Below are 23,703 nucleotides of genomic sequence, written 5' to 3'. Positions count from 1 at the left end.
ACACTCTACCAATGATCCACACAGGGAGGAGATGATGACGATGATGATGATGATGATGATGATGATGATGATGATGATGATAATGGGACAAACAAAAGGTTGATAACTATAGAGGCATCTCTCTTCCGCAAATTGCATACAAGGTATTCTCAAAAAATATTGCTGAACAGAGTAGAAACATCACTTGACAAGCAACAGGGTGAGTATCAAGCTGGATTTCAAAAAGGTAGATCTTGTTCAGAACAAATATTTAACTCAAAATCCATAATTCGCCATAGGATATTGAATTCAAAGGACACTGTTGTGAATTTTGTAGATTTTTAAAAGGCCTTTGACTCGGTTGATAGAAAAAATGAAATGGCGTATGGCTTTTAGTGCCGGGAGTGTCCGAGGACATGTTCGGCTCACCACGTGCAGGTCTTTTGATTTGACACCCTTAGGTGACCTGCGTGTCATGATGAGGATGAAATGATGATGAAGACAACACATACACTCAGTCCCTGTGTCAGCGAAATTAACCAATGATGGTTAAAATTCCCCACCCTGCCGTGAATCGAACCCGGGGCCCCTGTGACCAAAGGCCAACACGCTAATCATTTGTCCATGGAACCGGACTTGGTTGATAGAGAAACCATAGATGAAACAATATGTAAATTTGGTGTGAAAAAAATGGGCAAACCTAATACGTGAAACACTTACCAACACAATTTCAAAGGTGAAATTTATGGGTGAGATATCAAAACCTATTAAGATAAATACAGGGTACAGCAAGGTGATGGTTTGTTGCCCTCTATTCAACTGTGTTCTAGGGAAAATTGCAAAAATTTGGAATGTAAAGCTTAAAGAACATAACATTTTGAGAGTAACTTTGGGGAGGGAAAAAAAAAGATAAAGGCAATGAAATAAATTGCCTAGCATTTGCAGACAACTTTGGTATATTGTCAGAAAACCTAACTAGTGCAACAACACAAATCAGTCTCTTGGAAGAAATAACCAATAAGACAGGTTTGAGAATCTCCATAGAAAAAACAAAATTTATTACAAACATCAACAATGCTCCAAAAATTTTGGCAACAGATATTGGTCCAGTGGAAAGAGTAACGAAATTCAAATATCTGGGAGAAATAATTCAAGAAAATGGTTTAGACAAATCTGCAGTAGAAGAAAGGGTACACAAGATGGAAAGAGCATATGCTATCACAAAGAATTTTTATAACAAAATGTGGCTATCTAAAAATCTTAAAATAAGGCACTACACTACAGTGGTGAAACCGGAATGCCTTATGCAAGTGAATGCCTGGTACTAAACTATAGATTAGATAAACTTGAGGTACTGGAAAGGAGAATCATGAGAAAAATCTTAGGCCCTGTGAAAACAACAGAAGTATGAAAATTAAGATTTAATGATGAAGTATACAGGAACACAGAAAACAAAACAAAAACCATAAGAAAAAGGAGATTGCAATTTTTTTTGGATATATTTACAGAATGGATGATTCCAGATTAACAAAAAGAATTTTCAAGTACCTTTGAGACAAAAAGGCAACAACTAGCTGGATTCAAGAAGTAAAGAAGGATTTAGAATGAGCGTAGTAAGTATGGAAGGATTCCACAAGGAAGACTGATCAAGAAACCTGGTGCAAAGTGGTCTGAGGACAGAAAGAAACAGCATAGTGAAAGGATGAAAGAATATTGGAAGGAACAGAAGAGAAAACAAAGTATGAAGAACTGAATTGAAATAAATTGGCACGTGGTCCTTAGCAGGCCTCATCGGAAAGAAGAATAATAATAATAAAAACTGTCATTGGCTTTATATCTCCTTAACAACTTGTATGGTTTTTGGAGAACTAAATATAAATATAATCCACTTTCACCCTCCCACTTTTGATGGTAACACAATTCTCACAACTTGTTGTATTAACTTCATAGGCAAATTAGTGCCAATGTTACATTTAATTGAAAAAAAATTGTAAAAATGAGGAGTTCAATTATGAAAATGTATGTGAAAAACAAAACAGAAGAAGAAAATAAATTACCTCAGATGGCACTTCATCTTCACAATGAATAGAATTCTGAAACAAAGTAAAAATTATAAACTGAAAATAAAATGAAATATCATAAAAGAGAATAGTGACATAAGAAACCCATTTTCTAAACAAAAATATAAATTAATGTTAAAATCTTATGTATTGAGAATAAGTATACATTTCTTCCAAAATCTTTATATGTGGGCCAATAATCATGCGAAAGCAACCCGTCACCATCATCAAAATAAACTAGTTGATTAGCTGCCTGGGAGACTGATTACCCCGGGTTGAGTAGGGGTATTTCAGTCACCTTGACAAAGAATACTGCAATGTATTCAAAACGTCGGTGAACTGTATAGAATGTACAGACTTCAAAAACATGGTTCCACCCGGAAGAAGAACTAAATAACAAATAATTTAGTTTGCAAATGAGGCCGTATATTCAGAGGCAAAATCAATAACGGTGATGGTGGTGGTTGTTTCCATGGGAAGTACAACATGATGATCACCACCACCACCACCACCACCACCACCACCACCACCACCACCACCACCACCACCACCTCAACCTTATATTGATCTAATATTTACAATTGAAGATGTGCATCGCAAAAGCCCAGGAACATACATTTTTTACAAAAGCCAAGATACTCTCAGTGGAGAACTATTTGCTCCAGTGAAATCAATGTTGTACACAACTTGGTTAATCACATTAATTGTCAATTGACATCAAAACTACAAATAAAGCTATTACATTTTGTGTTAAGTGCAGTGACTTCCAAAACTCATTCAGTACTTGGCCTTGCACAGTTCTTGGAATAATTATTTGTATGAGTGAAACAACAGTGGATATCCATAATGACTCCAGATTTTACTCGTAACATTCTTCGTACACCATCCCATCAGAGTTGCTATTATTTGTGCTGGCACCTGGCAAAACATAATTTTGAATTACTTTGTAGAATTTGGTACAAAAATAAAAACTGCACCAATTTCTCAACATCTTGGGCAATTTCACAGAACACCTGATTTTTGTTAGGCAATGTACTTGGTCATCTGAGAGAAAGGAGTTCTTTTACTCTTGACACAACACTCATACCTTGGTGTTCCCCAGTAGTATATGAACTGATGTGTGCATGCTCTGAATGAGTTTTGAAATGTCTTGACCAATGCACAAACCCAGTTTACAGATTCATCTCCAAATTTAAATGCTTATTACACAGTCTGAGACTGAGTTTTGAAAATACTTTACTGTGGCAAATGAGAAAGAGAATGCTTTTGGAAAACTGTTGCTACATGTAACTTAAAATTAGTTAGAGGTGGACTGAAGGAATTCAGGGATGCACACCTGCAAGTATTTTGGAAATAAAATTCATAACTTAAGCAATGTTCAATTTGTTACTTTGATTCAATTGTCTCAGTCTCACCCTTGGCTTTGACAATATGAAAGTGACTGAGGTATAAGCAATGCTAGTAATGCCATTCCTTATGCAGCCAGTCCCTGTAATGAATGGTGTGAAACCGTTGCTCATACAGTCAGCCGGTGCAAACATTTTTGTGGATTTGGTACACTGATTTGTAATACAATTCATAAGCTCATCGGACAAAAATTTAGTCAATGTATGATCCGATTCCTCTACACTCTGGTTCACTTTTTCAAGGTGTTCAAAACTATAAAATACATATTCCCCATTATAGGTCATAGCTATCTCCCAAATAACCAACATTTCAGTCTCATTGAGGCTAAAAAGAAGCAGCATACAGCAGAAATCCAAAGTGATTGGGAAAAATTGATCAAATCTGCTAGAGTGAACCCTTCGCCGTTTAATTTAGTGATGATATTTTTGATATGGCATCTTCTCTGTCTACATATTTTCATAAGCAGTGTAAACCACTTATGAAGCTTAGAAGTGTGAGAATGGTCAAAATATCTACAGAGACATCAGATGTTCTGGTGCGTTACACCTACAATGGGCTATGGGAACACAGTGTTGTACGCAATGCTCAAACCCACCCCACAACACTGAACCTTGTACCAACTACCATGGACCACTAGCACCGAAATTGCGAAGTTGCAGGACATACGAGCATAATTTAATACTGTGCAACTCCACCTCTGAACTTGATAACCACCTGGATTCGTTTAGGAAGCGAGTCCACAACGCTGTGCTGGTACATCGCATCTAGGTTAAGCCACTCGCTGAGGATTTGATCGCGCAATTTTACTAAATTGCGGAGATGGTGATGTTGGCGTTTTACCTGCTGTTCCAATATGTCCCACAAATTTTCAACAGAGTTCATGTCAGGTGATTTTTTTTTTTTTTTTTTGTTAGTTGCTTTACGTCGCACCGACACAGATAGGTCTTATGGCGACGATGGGACAGGGAAGGGCTAGGTGTGGGAAGGAAGCGGCCGTGGCCTTAATTAAGGTACAGCCCCAGCATTTTCCTGGTGTGGAAATGGGGAAACCACGGAAAACCATCTTCAGGGCTGCCGACAGTGGGGTTCGAACCTACTATCTCCCGAATACTGGATACTGGCCGCACTTAAGTGACTGCAGCTATCAAGCTTGATGTCAGGTTATTTTGCAGGCCAATCGAGATATAATATGTTGGGGGAGTGTTCTTAAAACCACTCACATATACGTCCAGCCCAATGAACTTTTTGCTGTTGTCATCTTGAAAAATCAGGGTTATCAATAGCCTATTCATCATGCAGAGTGGACCGAAAGGCAACACTTGATCATTCAGAATCCAGGATACGAAAAACACCCCCAAAACATCACAGACTGACCTCCGGCTTGAACATGACCTTGCATACATACAGGATGGCCTTTGGTGCACTCGACGACGTGCGTCATTGGAATACAGGCAAAAGCATGATTCGTCGGACCACAATACGTTCCGCCAGTCAGCTACTGTCCATGTTTGATGATTTCTAGCCCACTGTAGACACGCAGCTTTATGTGCCTGTGTGAGCGATGGCCTCTTGAGAGATGACTTACTCCAAATATTCATTGCATGCAGTTCCCGTCACAATGTTCTCTCGCTAACAGGTTGGGAAGGACTTTCATTCACTGACTGCAGCAATTCCTGTTGGGTTTAGGAGCAATTTTGATTCACAAGCCGGGAAACACATCTCTGGTCCCTCTCAGTCAGGATTTTTTTTCCGACCATAATTCTGATGTCGTGTTATATGACCACACATAGTCCACCACTAATTGCAGACATGTTGAACAGTCCCCTGTGAAACACCAACAAATCCAGAAACTTCACGCACCGTATGGCCTTGGGCATGGCCAAACATGACACTGCCCCTTTTTGACGTTCTGTTACATCCTTACATCTACCCATGCTGCATTGCATGTAACTATTCTCAGCTTCTTCATACATATAACACAAGAAGCAGAAACACGAAAGCAAGCAGTCACCATGCTGCAACAAGTACCACGAGGCATCATAGCAGCAGTCAAGGGGCACCAACATATAAAGGTTGTCATAAAGGATAATACATCAACATCCAGTTTCTCAGATTTGAAGTCCCTCCTTAAAAAAAAAAAAAAAAAAAAAAAAACATGTTAACTTGTCAATTCAAGACTAGTTTGGAGAAACAACCAACAAGATGTACCTAGCTGTTCACAATCAATAGATTATTGCAGCAAGCATCAAATTAATACGAGACGTAAAACATTCCTCACTATTTCGACACGAACATTAAGACTTATAAGCCTCAGATACTACTGAATTTTAACAGGGTTTATGACTCAAATTTTAAGCAGCACAATACAATAGCTCATTAACAATTGAGTTAGAAAATACGAAGAAATTTATGAGAATTTTAGCCAAATCTTTTCATTGTTGTTGGGAATTACCATGTTTTGGACATCATCGTTAATAGAATTAATGTCTATTCCAATTTTAACACTGTTATTTTAAATGTTGATGATGATGATGCTTGTTGTTTTAAGGGGCCTAACATCGAAGGTCATCGGTCCCTAATGTTACGAAATGAAAGAACAAAAATTGCAAAGGCATCCACTGTCCAAAATAAAAATAAAATATGGCATGAAGAATGAATGGATGTACAGGAACTCAACAAAACACAAAACAAACAAACAAAAACCAGTGGATCGGACTCAATACAGATCGAAATAACATCATTACCGACCAAGGAACCACTTATAAAGCACAACGATGCTTGGTGTCTAAAGGGGGTGCAAATTCCACGTCTAAGGCCCCACAGAATGGTACATGTCACGAGTAAAATAGAACCATGGTATGTGTCATGTTGGGGTATTAATCAGAAGTAGCGAAGACTCACGGTGTTCCACAAAAGATGGTACTACTCACAAGTATTGCAATATGTACAAGTAACGCAGACCTATGGTGTGTCTCACACAATGGCCCAACTCAGAGTCACCGCAAACCGAGAAGGTTCCCCACCTAGGTGTACTAAACACGGGCGCCGGTATTCCCGTGGTGTTCCTCACATAGTGGGTACTAATAACAGGCAACGCAGACCCACGGTGCTGCTCATATAGTGGTACAACTCACAGGCTACGCCCAGACCCGCGGTGTTGCACACATGGGTACGACGCACGGGTACTGGAATCCACCAGGCCAGGCTTTTACTGCTACTAATCACAAACCTATTTCGTACCGAATTTAGTGGTACTACTCGCAAGTACAGGCAACCTATGGTGTTCCCCGCGTGATGGTACGATTCAAAATTAGTTTCATGGTTCTAATTCATTCAGCCCTTGGTCGCCCCTTTTAGTCGCCTCTTACGACAGGCAGGGGATACCGCGGGTGTATTCTACATGTGCGTCCCCCACCCGCAGGGGGAAGTGTGTTTGGTCCGCGAGAGGTATTTTATTTCCCTCAAGTCCGCCGGCAAGCCGGTTAGGACCCCCCTATCCGCCACCTGGGACGCGCCACGTGGGAGTATCACCTCTCCCCCTGCTACGCCTGCGTAGCAGGTTCGTGGTATTTTAAATGTTAATCTGTTCATTGTGTTCACAAATGTCTTTCCGTTAATGTATTTTACTACTTAATATTAAGATTATAATGAAGTACAAATTACTGTAATTATAAGTAAAGTTAATAATGATATGTCTTAACCTTGAGAAAAGTTATAAAGGCTGAGGATGCTCGAAAGTCAAGGGAAACATGTCCCTAGTAATGTAGTATTGTAGTAAAATGATTTTCTAGCGACAAAAAGCAATTATGTACTGAATAGGTGAAAAACAAAAATAAAAATTGTATGCAAATTCTACCCATGCTGGCATGCACTGTCCACTTGAAACATCAATGTCTCATTGATCGCTACTGCCTTCTGCCCATGTACAGGCAGTGTGCGTATGGTTGAGCACAGGACTCGTTCGCTGCACCACTGGTACAGGCTGAACAATCCATATGTGTGTGTGCACTAGGGTGACTAATTTTTTGTCCGGTGAGCTTACTATTTAATAGGCCAGTGTTTGGAGTGGACTGCCCCGACGAGGTTTTGACAAAGAAATCAAGGTAAAATGTTGGAAGAAATGAAAGTGGTAAGGGGGGGAAAACTAAAACCAAATACGAACTGATGCTATCTGGAGAATGTTAGGGTATTCTGCTATGATAATACTGATATCTAATAACATGAGAATTATGAGCTTGTCAGGAGACTGGTCTGTCTGGAAAATCAATTTATTTGGTTTTGAGTCCCAAGTATGTATGACAGTTTCAGTACATTCTCATTTAACATAATCCCACTACCCTCTTGGAGTTGCAGTTATATAATACAATGGATAGGGGATATCAGAATCTTCCTCCCCTGAAAGGTCAAGCTGTGAGAAAAATATCACCTCTTAAAAGGCAAAAAAATATTGAGGAGACAGTCCATCATTCAAATATACAGAAGCAAGCTAAACTGAAATTTGTAATGAAAATATTGACCACAAAAAGTGGGACAAATATATTTCACAATGTTAATTACAACTAGAAACAACTGAAACAATGTTCTGTGATGCACTCCCACTTTTTAAAATTACAGAGATAATCCTATAGTCCTATTTATTTCTTCTTATTAACTATTAATTGGCCAAGAGAACATAAGTAATAATAGAAAGGTCAATGAATAATAACTCATGCTTACTTTTCTTTCCCAGTGCCACTCCCTACTAAGTTCAGCAACTTCAGCTTTATGCTTCTCTTGTACAACATCAAGTTCCTTCTTAAGATATGATCGCCACTTCTTATTTAATTCACCAATTTCAGCTTCATGGCTTTGTTGCAAATCCTTTATTTGTTGTTCCAGTAAAAATCTATCAGCTTCTCTGGCCTAAATGAAAAGAAGAGTGCACTCGAAAAGTTTGTTTCCTTTCAAGATCATGAAAATTATATTGTACAAGACATGCAAGATAGTAGCAAAAACTGTAACAAATGAAAACATGGTTAGTCAATGAACTGCATTAATGTTAAAAGTAGTGGCCTGCTGACAATAAGCCTACAAAGTTGGCTGAATCAATACAAAAGGTAGAAATATAAAGAAATTTCCAAAATATTTCTTCAGCTTATAAAGGAAATCGAATATCAACCAACAGAAAAGTGATAGGTGCCACAGTCATAAAAATAAAATAAAAATTGCCTATATTATACACTTTAAACCATTTACTCCTCACAACTGAACAACAAATGCAAAATGGTTACACAAATGTCCTTAATATTTTGGTGCTTAATGTAAAATTAATACAAACAGTAAGTATTGTTACCACAGTTTATGAAAGATTTTAAGTCCATTATAATTACCCCAACTGTTGTGAATGCTGAGTAGTCAGCCCGAAGGCTGGTCGGATCCTCAATAGCTCCATTATCAGCTGTCATAAATGGGTCTTGCTTATATTAACCTGTTGGTGTCCTTTTATGCATTTGTGTTGTCCTGTGTTCCTAGTCTTTTACCACCTGCATTCATCTTTTTTTTTTTCCTCTACCCCTTTCCTATGTTTATCTTGCCCTTTCTTATCCTAAGCAAGCAGACCATGCATTTTGGGTATTGCAGCAGTCAGCTTGCATTCAGGAGATAGTCTGTTCGAATCCCACTGTCGGCAGCCCTGAAAATGGTTTTCTGTGGTTTCCAATTTTCACAACAGGCAAATACTGGTGCTGTATCCTAATTAACACCATGGCTGCTACCTTCCTGGGATAGGAAAAAGCATGTTGAGGGCTGAGAGAAAATGGATATAGGAGAAATGGAATTGAAGAAAGCCAATCTATTTGAAGAAAGCATTGGATAAAGCCCTTTTGTGTTTTCTTCCTATTTCTCCCCCTTATCTCACTGGCCATTCAATGTATCTTATTACCCTTTCGATGGTAGAATCCTTCTGGCAATGATCTAATATCTCAGAACTTCTCTTTTCATTTTCAGTGGAGAGGGGAGGGGAAATGCTGCTTTGCCATCTTATAATGTACTTTGTGTATCAGAGAGTAAATGTAAGATAATAATTTTGATGAAATAAAAGTATAAAACTGAATTAGAATCTTGTAAGAGATTATTTTTAGTGATAAATAATAATGTACTAAAGCAACATGAGTGGTGAGAGCACTACGTAAATTCAGAAAATTTACTACAGATAAGAATATCCTAACTCATATTCCAGACGTTTTGCATCAGAGTAGCCTCCTGTGGGATTCATTAGACGCTATGAAAAAAGTGCGAAATGTTCTAAAATTAATGAAGTAGCACCAAGAAGGGGAAGTTTCTTTAATGTGCAGGATTGTTGAGCTTGGTTTGGTTAGCATTTTACGCAGTATAAATTTCAATGACTCCTTTAATATTCAAATATTTGCTTTTAGATTTGATGTGTACAATTTTTAGATCTGTTTTGGTGTCTTTGAAGTGGTGTGAGTTGTATACACCCTCTACAAGGTTTGAATGCCGACTGTATCTAATAATGCCACTGACCTGTGAATTTCCTGTTGTTACTGAAATACAGGTGAATTAGAAATAGGATACATTAGAGTTGGCACAGTTAATAGCGGGACTTTAGCTGCAGGTATCAGATGGTGTAGTGAAGGTCATGAGAACAGACCACGCAGCATAAAGCTAAAGTAGAAAGATTAAGTGACACATGTTTGGGACATGCTTCTGTTTTAACTGTAAGCAGGTTATGAAAATGGACTAATTAAAATGATGCCAAGAGCTGACATTTGCTGTATTGAGTTATAAAAACTGTGGTTCTGTCAGTAAAAATTTATTGTACATTGCTGTCAGTCGGCCAGGGAAACAGGAAAGAGAAAAGTTACATGCTGGACAAGAAAGTAAAATTTATATGAGATATGGACAATAAACCACATAAAACTAAAATAGCTGGAGATTTGGAATTGCTTTACCTCACCTTGCACAGCCATAAGTAAAAGAAATGCTAATGCAGATGAATTTTTTAAAAATTTGGTGCAAAATACACAATGTTGGTTAATTCTGTTGCAAGCCTGACACTGTATATTTAAGTACAAATTACACTGTTAAGTTACTGTATTTACTTGTGTATTAGATCCCCCCCCCCCCGCTGGCTTGTTGTAACAAAGAAAATGAAAAAAAATAAAGCCCGCATATAAGATCTCCAAATGTAATTCATCAGAGAACAACGATTCTGTTTCGAAGGGGATACAGGCTGTACTGCAGCTCCGATGACACCACACAAATTTGTGAATGGTTTCGTCCGTCCATCATGCGCAATGAAAACACGCATCAAAATCTTGCAATACCTTTTTTTTTTTTTCCTGATGAGCCGGGCTGAGTGGCTCAGACGGTTAGGGCGCTGGCCTTCTAACCCCAATTAGGCAGGTTCGATCCTGGCTCAGTCCGGTGGTATTTGAACGTGCTCAAATACGACAGCCCCGTGTCAGTAGGTTTACTGGCACGTAAAAGAACTCCTGCGGGACTAAATTCCGGCACCTCGGCGTCTCCGAAGACCGTAAAAGTAGTTAGTGGGATGTAAAGCAAATAACATTATTATTATTATTTTTCTGATGATATAGATGTTGACTCCCACAGGGAACCTGAAATATTTGTCCCGGATGAGTCCAATTTAGCACACTGGAGCGAAACACTGGCAACCAGGAATGAGTTAGGTGGAAAATTTATAATGTCCAATAACAGACCAACTATATTGGTATTACTTTTTTTTTTTTTTTTTTTTGCATAGTTAAAGAATGTCCACCTCCATAGCGTACTGCAGGTCCGATAACGTTGCACAAATTGGTGAACGGTTTTGTATGTCCGACCTGCGCATTGCAAGCATGCAGTCATGCAATACGTCTGCATTTTGTAGTTAAAAACATCGGCCAGAGTAACGGTTACCACAATTAGCTGCCATTCTCGGGGGCTCCGAGTTCAATTCCCACTATTGCCAGAGATTTAAGAATAGTAGGAAGGTTGATATGCAGTAAAATGGTACAAGCAGCTTTCCTCCATTTGGGGGGGGGGGGGGGGGGGTGCCTAAAAAGGAACTGCACCACCTCGGAATGAGGACACGAGTTAAGTTTAATTAAGAGATATTCGTGGTTGTTGCTATTAATATAGCAGGTAAGATTTTTAGCAGAGTCAATATTTAATATTTCATAGGTCACTTTAGGAGAAGTATGTTTAAAACTTGGTAAAAAAAACAATCCAACCATAATTATTGTTTTACTTGTCAACGTACATAACAAATAATAATAATAATAATAATAATAATAATAATAATAATAATAATAATAATAATAATAATAATAATAATAATAATAATAATAATAACAATAATAATAATAATAATAATAATGAGGATAGTAATAATATTGGTTTTATGTCTCATTATCTATTTTTACGGTTGTCAGGGACATCAAACAAATTTGAGAATGTTATTGGAGGATCCTGGGTTTGAGTACTTTTGGGGAGTCTGGTATCATTGTGAGGATGGTGTATTACTGTGTAGAGAAAATGTGCTTTCATAAGTGCTTGAGTAAATTTTGGAATGTATTAGTTTCTATTGGGAACAATGATCATCTGTAAGTTCATTATTTCTTCAGCGAAGTTTAGGTGCAAGCGCTCTTTGTAGAGGACGTCACAAATACGGTGTTTGTGTGTTCATTCAGCTCTTCATGGGTTCAGAGGCATGGAGGAAAAACAATAATGTGGTCAACCAGATAAACAAGGTTCTGAGATGCTTTGGATGTACCTGAGAATTTTAGAGGGTTTTCATACACACTTGTTTTTGAAGGGGAGGGGTGATTAGGGGAGGAGGTTCTTGGCTACTTGTTTCTCCAGTGCGTTCATGGTTTCTCTGCATGGCTGGGTTGTGTGTGTTAAGTGGCAGGATTGTGTGATAATAAGTGGTTAGGAGAGGTGCATTTGGGATACCGGGTGGTCAAACGCAATTGTGGACGGGACAGTGTACATCTACTTGTTGCCTGAGTCGTGACAGGGCTAGTTTATTCAGTGGTTAACGCTACAGACAAGTCACGATCCCAGAACACTAAGCAGTTAGAATTTGCTTTGTTGCCACTAAAGCGGCAATTTAATCGCAGCAGTAGGGCTGGAAAGGTAACAGTGGTCATGGCGGTTTGCTCTGGCTGCTAGTGGCGAGTCTTTCTTGGCTGGGTGCGGCTCTCTCTCAGAGGTGCTCTCGTGGCTGGGTGCACTGCAAGAATGCATGCCGGTAGCAGGGAAGATGGCGGCACAAGAGGATGATAAATCAAATGAAAGCAGTGATTAGGTTTAATGTGTGATAGGCCTACTGCTCAACTGACAGAGACAATTGATTGCCCATTAAGTTCTTTTTTGTTCTTTTGTATTAACAGTGCAGTGCATAATACAATAAATAAAACTGTACACCCAACCCTTATCCCTTTCCCTACGGGGACGAGTATGAAGTAAGATGAATCTTTGTAGTGAACTTTTACACTCAGATGCCCTTCCTGACGTCAACCTCATCACAGGAATTAATGAGATAAAACGAATGACGTGACATAAGAGTAAATAAAACTGATTATATTTACAGTATATGTAAGTCTAAAAGTCATATGTTCACCATTTATTGTTTTCTTTACTTCTTAAATTTAGAAATATTGCCTTCCAACGAAGGTAGCCAGTAATACTCAGAATACAATAATAATTTTTTTTAAAAAGTAGTGTAAAATAAATACATGTAAAATGCATAATTCTTTATACCCAGAAGTCACTGCGCGGAATGGGAGGTTATTGCATATTGTAACCCCCCTCCCCAACCTTTTAGAGCTAGAAAAGTGGAAAAAAACGGGGGGTCTAATAAGCGAGGAAACATGGTGTATCCCTGAAAGAACCTGTCTTTAATCTTATTCCTGAAAGTAGAGAAAATTATTTTAACACTTGTATGACGTAACATCCTAATCTGATTTGTAATTAATTCTGAGTTATATGTAAAATCTGTTCCTTACCTTGATATACGTATAACTCAGGTTCAACTGTAGATTATTATACAGTGAAACTTTCTTTAATGGACACATCTGAATACCGGACTCTTCTTAATAGCGGACAGTATTCAAATCCCCAGCAGAATAACCGGGACTCTTATGGAAAAATAACTTCTTAATACCGGACATTCCTAATAACGGGTGCGGACAAAGTATGACAAACACAGCTCTAAGAGTGTGCATAATGCCTTCAAAATGCAAAACAATCTGCTGAAGGAGTAAGAGAGCTTCCTTGAACTAAGGTCACACAGACTGAATAGGAATTTCAAAAAAGACTTTGAAATGGAGAAAGTAATTGGCATTGTCAGTGTCAAGCAGACCAAAACTGACCCATTCCTTAAACTAGCATAGTGTTTTTATGGACATTGTTCACCGTACTGTATATATTTGAACTAATACAAAAGGCCTAGTGTTATAGTGAAACTTCCCTGTTTTTGTGTGCTATGAACATACAAAGTAAATGAGCGTAAATACAGTAAGTGCCTGCCAACTTGTCCTCCCATTCCTGATTTGATAACGTAAATGAAAGCCATACAAGTAGAAGTAGAGTTCTGTGACTAAGTGGCTTCAGGGCTAAAAAAAAGCTTTTTATTACAGGACATATATTTTTGTTTTCTGGGACTTTAAAATATCTCATTTTAATAACAGTCACTTTTAAAAACAGACACATTTTTCGTCCCTGATGGTGTCTGCTATTGGGAAGATTTACTGTACATGTTGAAGGAAAATAAATTAGTTGAATGGTAGCCATTAGGAGTGAAAATGAACAGTGATCAAACACAAGAAATTACTCACTTTTTCTGTAGCTTTATGATCCTCCATCAGAAGTTCATATGCATCATTCCCTTTTTTACAATCTTCCACTATATCACGAATTTGATTACGGAGCTGCTGGATCATGTGCCGTTCCTCATTTTCTACATGTTCTGCTGAAAAAGTAAGATATTCACATCAGGCACCAAACTAACTACACACAACCCACCCTAAAGGTGATAAAACAAACTAAGGTTCTTGTGTGCTTAAAAACAAAAAAATGTTCTTGCTGCTTCTTTTAGTCATACATTCTATCTGTATATATAACTATGTCTAATGACATGAGTTTCCACGAGTTACTATTAAGAGGACTAGAGTTGGGAAAGGTGCCCGAAGAGTTGAAAAGAAAATCCGCCCGCCATAATTGTATGGGCGAAGGGGGAAGAAAGAAAAACACTGTAAGGTCAAATACAAAATCATTTCTCAATTGTATCTATGAATGAGAAAATATGTCTTCTTACTGGGCTCAAAAAATAAATATTCAAATTTACCCATGGGAAATTTAATAACTTATTCCTATGCAGAGCTGGATATCCCCTATTAATTTCTAGGAAAATGGAGCAATCTAATATATTGGAAATAAACAAATATTAAACATATAAATCTATATTTTCCACAAATCAATGTCTCAATGTTTTGTAGTTGTAATTAGATCCTTCATACAGTACTGTAATGAACCAGAGTTTGCTAAATGGTGTATTTATGGGTGAACTGGAAATGCTTGATTATTGCTTAAAAAAAAAGTTACTCTCAGTGGAACTGTCCCCATTACAGTAAACACTTTCATAAAAAATTTGGCTTTCCCTGGTCATGGATTAATCATCACAGTTACTTTTAATAATAATAATAATAATAATAATAATAATAATAATAATAATAGGAGCTGGGCTGAAACGAAAGAGAGAGTCGGAGCTCTCTGGCAAACTTCCCACTAAAACGCCCTTCTACATCGGCACGCTAAACATAAACACACTCCTACAAGTAGGCAAACTTCTCAGATTAACATCAGAATTAGATCAGCAAAAAATCCAGCTACTCGCCGTACAAGAGACCAGACTCACTGAGTCGGAGACGTCAGAATATGGTAACTACCGCATTTTCAAGAGCAAAACTATACGAACAGTAGGAAAAGCCACACCAATGTTAGGCATGGCCTTTTTCGTACACAAAAAGATCGTGGACTCCGTAGAAGAGATCATACCCATAAACAACGGACTAATGACCTTACGACTTCGCTGTGTAAATCGCCACTACACCTTTGTAAATGCCCATGCACCCACCAACGACTGCAAAGATCAGAAACAAACAGAAAACTTCTGGAACAAACTTGAAACCACACTCATCAAAATACCTGAAAAAGACACCATCATTCTCCCCGGCGATAATAATAAAGTTCATATATCCCAATAATTGCAGTTCAAGTCCCTGGAGTAGTAGTAGTAGTTTTGATGCCGGGCTGAGTGGCTCAGACGGTTAAGGCGCTGGCCTTCTAACCCCAACTTGGCAGGTTCGATCCTGGCTCAGTCCGGTGGTATTTGAAGGTGCTCAAATACGACAGCCTCGTGTCGGTAGATTTACTGGCACGTAAAAGAACTCCTGCGGGACTAAATTCCGGCACCTCGGCGTCTCCGAAGACCGTAAAAGTAGTTAGTGGGACGTAAAGCAAATAGCATTATTATTATTATTAGTAGTTTTGATAGAAATATTTGAGAAATTATTGTAGACAACCTCGTATTTTTCAGTAGGCCTAATTAAGGACACTTTTATTCTCCGTCCCGTGGAGTAGGGAAAATAATAGTAATCCACCAGCTGTAATAATCACATAACCACATTTCAGTAGAATTGTAGTGAAGATAAGGTATAATAGACAGTATCTTGCCAGTTATATTCGTGTTTTTCTTTGTGTACGGCAATCCTTTCGATACTTAAGCATTTAACCAAACGCAGTGTAGTGTAGTGTAGATACATTGTAGTATAGATACAGTACATTTAGATAGTGCCGTATCTTGCCTGCTATATTCGTGTGTTATTTTTCGTGTGTATCTATTAGACCGTAATACTAATAATAATTTGTCTAAGCATTTAGCTTCGTTGGTAATCTTTGAGTACAGTAGTTCTTTCAAATTTCATTTCTGTTGTGCTTAGTAGTGACATACAGTACCAGTATCGTAATTAGGATACATCTGGAAGTAGTTTAAAATTACTGACGAGAAATATCCTATTAGAATTTAGTGTGCTTATTTTATTATTGTAAAATATTTGTGTAGTACTGGTGTAGTAGAGGTATCCGTAGAAACTCTTACTAAAATACTGTTGTTGTAATTAGGATAGGCTTAATTGCAGTTTGGAATTGTATAGTTCTTGTGTATTACTTTCGATATTCAGTAATTAACAGCAGTTTTTATCCTGTTAGGGGTTGTAGGAAAAAAAAAAAAAAAAAAAAAAGCACGACTAAGTAGTATTGTAGTGTAGTGTAGTCGTATATTAATTACCTTATTGTCGTGTACTATCCCAGACAATATATCCCTCCGTTCATTTATTTTTTGCAAATAAGTTATTTTATTTTTAATTTAATTTTTTTCCCCGTAAAGAATGGCTAAAGAGCGCGAGTGTACTTACTGTGGGTGTGGCGAGGCATTGAAGGGTATGAGGGAGGAGTTGGAAAGTTTGAGGGAGATAATTAGGATTCTCACAGAAGACAGGAAGGAAGATAGGACTCCCTCAAACAATGTACAGGTTACAGTAGGTGTACAAGAGGGAGGGAAAGGAAAGGGAGGAGTTGTAGAAGACAGGTGGTCTAATGTTCTAAGGGGAAGGAGATTGCAGGCTAAGGGCTCTATTCAGGATCAGAATTCAGGACAGGTGTCTGTGCGAAATCGGTACGCGTCACTCCAGGTAGAACAACAGAGGGAAGATGAGGGACAGGGAACTGTTGCTGAGATGTGTGGAAATAGGAGGAAGGGAAAAGGTAGGAAAGGGAAATGTAGAGTAGAGGATAGGAAAAGACAGGTGGAACAGGGTCATGGGAAGGAGAAAAGGGAGGAGGAAGTAGCTTCTGCAGCTATCAGGAAAGATAGGGCTGACCAGGAGGGGAGGGGATCAAATGAGGTGGGTAGGGTTGAGGCTCTGGTCATGGGGGATTCCATCGTTAGACACGTGGGGAAAGTGTGTGGAGAAAAAGGGAACCAGGGTAGAATGTTATCCAGGAATTAGGTTGAGGCAGATGTTGAGGAAAGTAGAAGAGAGGGAGGAGGGGAAGGAGAAGGTGGTAGTGTTTCACGTTAGTACCAACAACGTAAGGCAAGCTGATATAAGTACCAACATAGTTGGAGATGTGTGGGATCTGGTAAATGCAGCACGGGTGAAGTTTAAGAAAGCAAAGATTGTTATTAGTGGAATACTGTGTAGGAGGGATACTGACTGGAGGGTGATTGGGGATTTAAATGAGACTATGGAGTGGGTATGTGGGAAACTGGGAGTGAAATTTCTAGATCCTAATGGGTGGGTAGGAGATAGGGATCTGCGCTCGGATGGCCTTCATTTAAACCGCAGTGGTACGTGTAAGTTAGGAAATTTGTTTGGAAGGGTAATAGGGAGATACATTCAGGGAAATGGGATGGTCTAGGGAGCGGTGATAAGGGAACAGGGAACTGGAAATCAAGTAGGGATGACATAAAATTGTTAGTGTTGAACTGTAGAAGTATTGTAAAGAAAGGAATAGAATTAAGTAATTTAATAGATATATATTTACCAGATATTGTAATAGGAGTTGAATCATGGCTGAGAAATGATATAATGGATGCAGAAATTTTCTCACGGCACTGGAGTGTGTATCGCAGAGATAGGATAGGAATGGTGGGAGGGGGAGTGTTCAATCTGGTGAAAGAAGAATTTGTAAGCTAAGAAAAAGTTAAAGATGAGACACATGAAATTCTAGGTGTAAGGCTCATTTCTAAAGATAATAGGCAACTTGATATATTTGGAGTGTACAGATCGGGAAAGGGTAGCACTGATGCGGATTCGGAATTATTAGATAGGATAGTCAGCTATGTGGGAAACGACATGGAAAGAAATGTGATTGTAGCGGGAGATATGAATTTGCCAGATGTCAAATGGGAAGGAAATGTGAACGGCAGGAAGCATGACCAACAAATGGCAAATAAGTTAATATGGGAAGGACAGCTGATTCAGAAAGTGATGGAACCAACCAGAGGGAAAAATATCCTGGATGTGGTGCTGATAAAACCAGATGAGCTCTATAGGGAAACTGAAGTAATAGATGGTATTAGTGATCATGAAGCTGTTTTTGTAGTAGTTAAAAATAAATGTGATAGAAAGGAAGGTCTTAAAAGTAGGACTGTTAGGCAGTACCATATGGCTGATAAAGCAGGCATGAGGCAGTTTCTAAAAAGTAACTATGATCGGTGGAAAACGGTAAATAAAAATGTAAACAGACTCTGGGATGGATTTAAAGGAATTGTTGAGGAATGCGAAAACAGGTTTGTACCTTTAAGGGTGGTAAGGAATGGTAAAGACCCACCTTATTATAATAGAGAAATAAAGAGACTAAGAAGGAGGTGCAGACTGGAAAGAAATAGAGTTAGAAATGGCTGTGGAAGTAAGGAGAAATTGAAGGAACTTACTAGAAAATTGAATCTAGCAAAGAAGTCAGCTAAGGATAACATGATGGCAAGCATAATTGGCAGTCATACAAATTTCAGTGAAAAATGGAAGGGTATGTATAGGTATTTTAAGGCAGAAACAGGTTCCAAGAAGGACATTCCAGGAATAATTAATGAACAAGGGGAGTGTGTATGTGAGGATCTTCAAAAGGCAGAAGTATTCAGTCAGCAGTACTGTATGTAAAGATTGTCGGTTACAAGGATAATGTCCAGATAGAGGAGGAGACTAAGGCCAAAGAAGTAATAAAATTTACATATGATAACAATGACATTTACAATAAGATACAAAACTAGTTAAAGCGGCTGGAATTGATCAGAATTCTGGGGATATACTAAAGACTATGGGTTGGGATATAGTACCATATCTGAAGTACTTATTTGATTATTGTTTGGTCGGAGGAGCTATACCAGATGAATGGAGAGTTGCTATAGTAGCCCCTGTGTATAAAGGAAAGGGTGATAGACATAAAGCTGAAAATTACAGGCCAGTCAGTTTGACATGCATTGTATGTAAGCTTTGGGAAAGCATTCTTTCTGATTATATTAGACATGTTTGTGAAATTAATAACTGGTTCGATAGAAGGCAATTTGGTTTTAGGACAGGTTTTTCAACTGAAGCTCAACTTGTAGGATTCCAGCAAGATATAGCAGATATCTTGGATTCTGGAGGTCAAATGGACTGTATCGCGATTGACCTGACTAAAGCATTTGATAGGGTGGATCATGGGACACTACTGGCAAAAATGAGTGCAATTGGACTAGACAGAAGAGTGACTGAATGGGTTGCTATATTTCTAGAAAACAGATCTCAGAGAATTAGAGTAGGTGAAGCTTTATCTGACCCTGTAATAATTAAGAGGGGAATTCCTCAAGGCAGTATTATTGGACCTTTATGTTTTCTTATATATATAAATGATATGAGTAAAGGAGTGGAATTGGAGGTAAGGCTTTTTGCGGATGATGTTATTCTCTATAGAGTGATAAATAAGTTACAAGATTGTGAGCAACTGCAACGTGACTTCGAAAATGTTGTGAGATGGACAGCAGGCAATGGTATGTTGATAAACGGGGTTAAAAGTCAGGTTGTGAGTTTCACAAATAGGAAAAGTCCTCTCTGTTTTAATTACTGCGTTGATGGGGTGAAAGTTCCTTTTGGGGATCATTGTAAGTATCTAGGTGTTAATATAAGGAAAGATCTTCATTGGGGTAATCACATAAATGGGATTGTAAATAAAGGGTACAGATCTCTGCACATGGTTATGAGGGTGTTTAGGGGTTGTAGTAAGGATGTAAAGGAGAGTGCACATAAGTCTCTGGTAAGACCCCAACTAGAGTATGGTTCCAGTGTATGGGACCCTCACCAGGATTACCTGATTCAAGAACTGGAAAAAATCCAAAGAAAAGCAGCTCAATTTGTTCTGGGTGATTTCCGACAAAAGAGTAGTGTTACAAAAATGTTGCAATGTTTGGGTTGGGAAGAACTGAAAGAAGAAGAGCTGCTCATCTAAGTGGTATGTTTACATATAATTTTAAAAAAATATTTGTTTAATGTCAACGTAGTCAATACTTACAATTACCACTATTGTGGTTAAATGATCATAAATAATTGAAAAATCGTGAACATGTTTCGCCCTTCTTAACGAGCATCATCAGCACTATGAACAACTTTAAAAATAATAGTTACATTTAAGACTGTCTTACAATAATCAATCATATAAGATTGGAATAAAATGTGACATTAAAAGTTGTTTTTGATACCATTATTAAAAAGTTATAAGTAAATCTTATAAACAAACAAGTTAAAACAATTGTAGGTCAATCTCATAATCTAGTCAAAAAAATATATATGTTAATGTTGGTAGGAAGATTGTCAAACGGCATTCGTCTGAAATTGAAATGGATCCATTTTCTTTAACATTTGGTGAAGGTCCATATTAAACTGTATTCATCAGCAAGTAGAAATTCGAAGAACGATAGAACACACGAAAATTAAAACCTACATAAAAGGAATTACTTTGTTGAGGTTTGTGGATGACACATTTGTCATAATTGACAAGAATACCACCAATAGTAATGATATATTGGACGAATTAAACAAGATTAACCCCAATGTAAAATTTACGAAAGAGGATGAAGATGAAAACTCTTTAAACTTTTTGGATATAAAAGTTACACGATCTAATAACTCCTTCGAATATCAAATTCACAGAAAACCTACACACTCGTCAATTACAATAAATAATTCTTAGCTACATCCTGGAACACAAAAGCAGACATCTTTTTACAGCCTAATATATCGAGCCTTAAGAATCCCCTTATCTCCCAAAAATTTGAGAACTGAATTGAATTACATAATAAACCTTGCAGTAACCAATGGATACAAAATTGAAATGATAAACCATCTGATATATAAGATAAAAAACAAAGTGTCCACTAACCGCAAACCGGATAAACCTAGCAAAAATAAATATGCCGTTTTCACTTATAACAGCCCAATGATCCACCAAATTACCAATAATTTCAACAAACATAATGTAAACATAGTTTACAGAACAACCAATACTACGCAGAACATATTTTTTAATTATAATATAAATAATAATAACAGCAAATATCAGAATTCAGGAGTTTATAGGTTGACTTGTTCACAGTGTGGTTATTCATACGTTGGTCAAACTGGGCGAAGTTTTATTACAAGGTATTTGGAACATTTCAATGCCGAAAAACATAAATATTCCGCTATGAGTACACACATGAAGGAAACAGGCCACCATTTTACCACAATAGAAAAAGATCTAACAATAATAAAGAATACTAACAAGGGAAAACTGCTAAACGAATTTGAAAATATCTATATTTATTTGGACAAAACGTTTAATAAGGATTATAACCTTAATGACGACACGGAAATTAAGAGTCCTTTGTACACATTAATACCTAAGTTGTTGAAAACAGTTATCCCAAATCAAAAGAGAATCCCGCATATTTTAAAAATTACCAATACAACAACTCCAAACACGCCCCCAGATACCATACCTATAATTCCCCCTCCGAATAATCCCCCTCCCACATCGACACCAGCATGAACCAATCCGCCCAGTTCTTCCCTCCCTCAACTCGTCCCCCTCCCTCCGCCACACCCATACAATACACGTAGTAGAAACGCCAGTCAGATTACCGCTAACAACAGAACAAGTTAGACACTCTACGGCATTCGAGTAAATTACGCAATTTTACATAACCCATAACCGTATACAACCACAACTGTTATTTTTGTACATACACTTTAAATGCATTTTTTTATATTTTTCTTTACAGTCTATCCAACATTCTAATCATTGAAAATTTACACAACAGAGGGGATACTACAATTATATTGATAAATATCTTCAATCCAGTGCATTGTCGTAAATTTACGACGTGTATTTTTAATTCAACATATTCTTATTCGACTGGTTACATAACCAATTTAACTCAAGAAGAATTACCATGATCATCCCTGACCTAATCTTCTACTACATGATTAATTAGAGCCCTTGTTTTGTATATATTTTGTTCTTCGAATTTCTACTTGCTGATGAATACAGTTTAATATGGACCTTCACCAAATGTTAAAGAAAATTGATCCATTTCAATTTCAGACGAATGCCGTTTGACAATCCTCCTACCAACATTAACATATATATTTTTTAGACTAGATTATGAGATTGACCTACAATTGTTTTAACTTGTTTGTTTATAAGATTTACTTATAACTTTTTAATAATGGTATCAAAAACAACTTTTAATGTCACATTTTATTCCAATCTTATAAGACTGATTATTGTAAGACAGTCTTAAATGTAACTATTATTTTTAAAGTTGTTCATAGTGCTGATGATGCCCGTTAAGAAGGGCGAAACATGTTCACGATTTTTCAATTATTTATGATCATTTAACCACAATAGTGGTAATTGTAAGTATTGACTAGGTTGACATTAAAAAAATATTTTTTTTAAATTATATATAATCACTGTCGTCAATACGGACCAAATATGAGATTAATGACTTGTAACTTGTAAGTGGTATGTTCCGAGCTGTCAGCGGAGAGATGGCGTGGAATGACATTAGTAGACGAATAAGTTTGAATGGCGTTTATAAAAGTAGGAAAGATCACAATATGAAGATAAAGTTGGAATTCAAGAGGACAAACTGGGGCAAATATTCATTTATAGGAAGGGGAGTTAGGGATTGGAATAACTTACCAAGGGAGATGTTCAATAAATTTCCAATTTCTTTGAAATCATTTAGGAAAAGGCCAGGAAAGCAACAGATAGGGAATCTGCCACCTGGGCGAATGCCCTAAATGCAGATCAGTATTAATTGATATCTATTAATTGATTGATAACGGTAAAATTGGTAAAGAAAAGTACTACAGAAAAACCGCAGGAAGATTCTCAGCACACGAAAAGACCAACAAAAATGGCAAATGCCTCATCGAGCTCTGTCAACAACATGACCTGAAAATCATGTCAACATCCCTACGGAAAAACCCCAATAAGCTCTTCACATGGGAATCACCCAACACCTGCTGCGGCAAACACCAGATCGATCATGTCGCCACCTCCTTCCCAGCACAAAAAGAAGTACACAACGTTCAAGTCCGCAGAGGAGCCAACATTGACTCGGACCATCATCTAACAAGAATCAAAGTGAAATTTACCCCAAAACGCT

At 37.6% G+C, this 23,703-nt stretch overlaps 1 protein-coding gene across 1 annotated transcript in view; it reads right to left on the bottom strand.

The window, feature by feature from the left end:
• The window catches only part of Golgin245 (Golgin-245), a 374,519-nt gene that overhangs the window by 100,085 nt on the left and 250,731 nt on the right, over nucleotides 1-23,703 (bottom strand). Inside the window, exons 10-12 of the mRNA XM_068226026.1 lie at nucleotides 14,291-14,424; nucleotides 8,163-8,348; nucleotides 2,037-2,072 (exon numbers count right to left, since the gene is read on the bottom strand). Coding sequence (XP_068082127.1) covers nucleotides 2,037-2,072; nucleotides 8,163-8,348; nucleotides 14,291-14,424 — 356 coding nt within the window. The remainder of the gene's footprint in view (nucleotides 1-2,036; nucleotides 2,073-8,162; nucleotides 8,349-14,290; nucleotides 14,425-23,703) is intronic.

This window comes from Anabrus simplex, chromosome 2 (genome assembly GCF_040414725.1).
Source record: "Anabrus simplex isolate iqAnaSimp1 chromosome 2, ASM4041472v1, whole genome shotgun sequence".
Classification (NCBI taxonomy): domain Eukaryota; kingdom Metazoa; phylum Arthropoda; class Insecta; order Orthoptera; family Tettigoniidae; genus Anabrus; species Anabrus simplex.
Note: the sequence above shows the minus strand (reverse complement) of the source record. Positions and strands in the feature narration are given on the sequence as shown.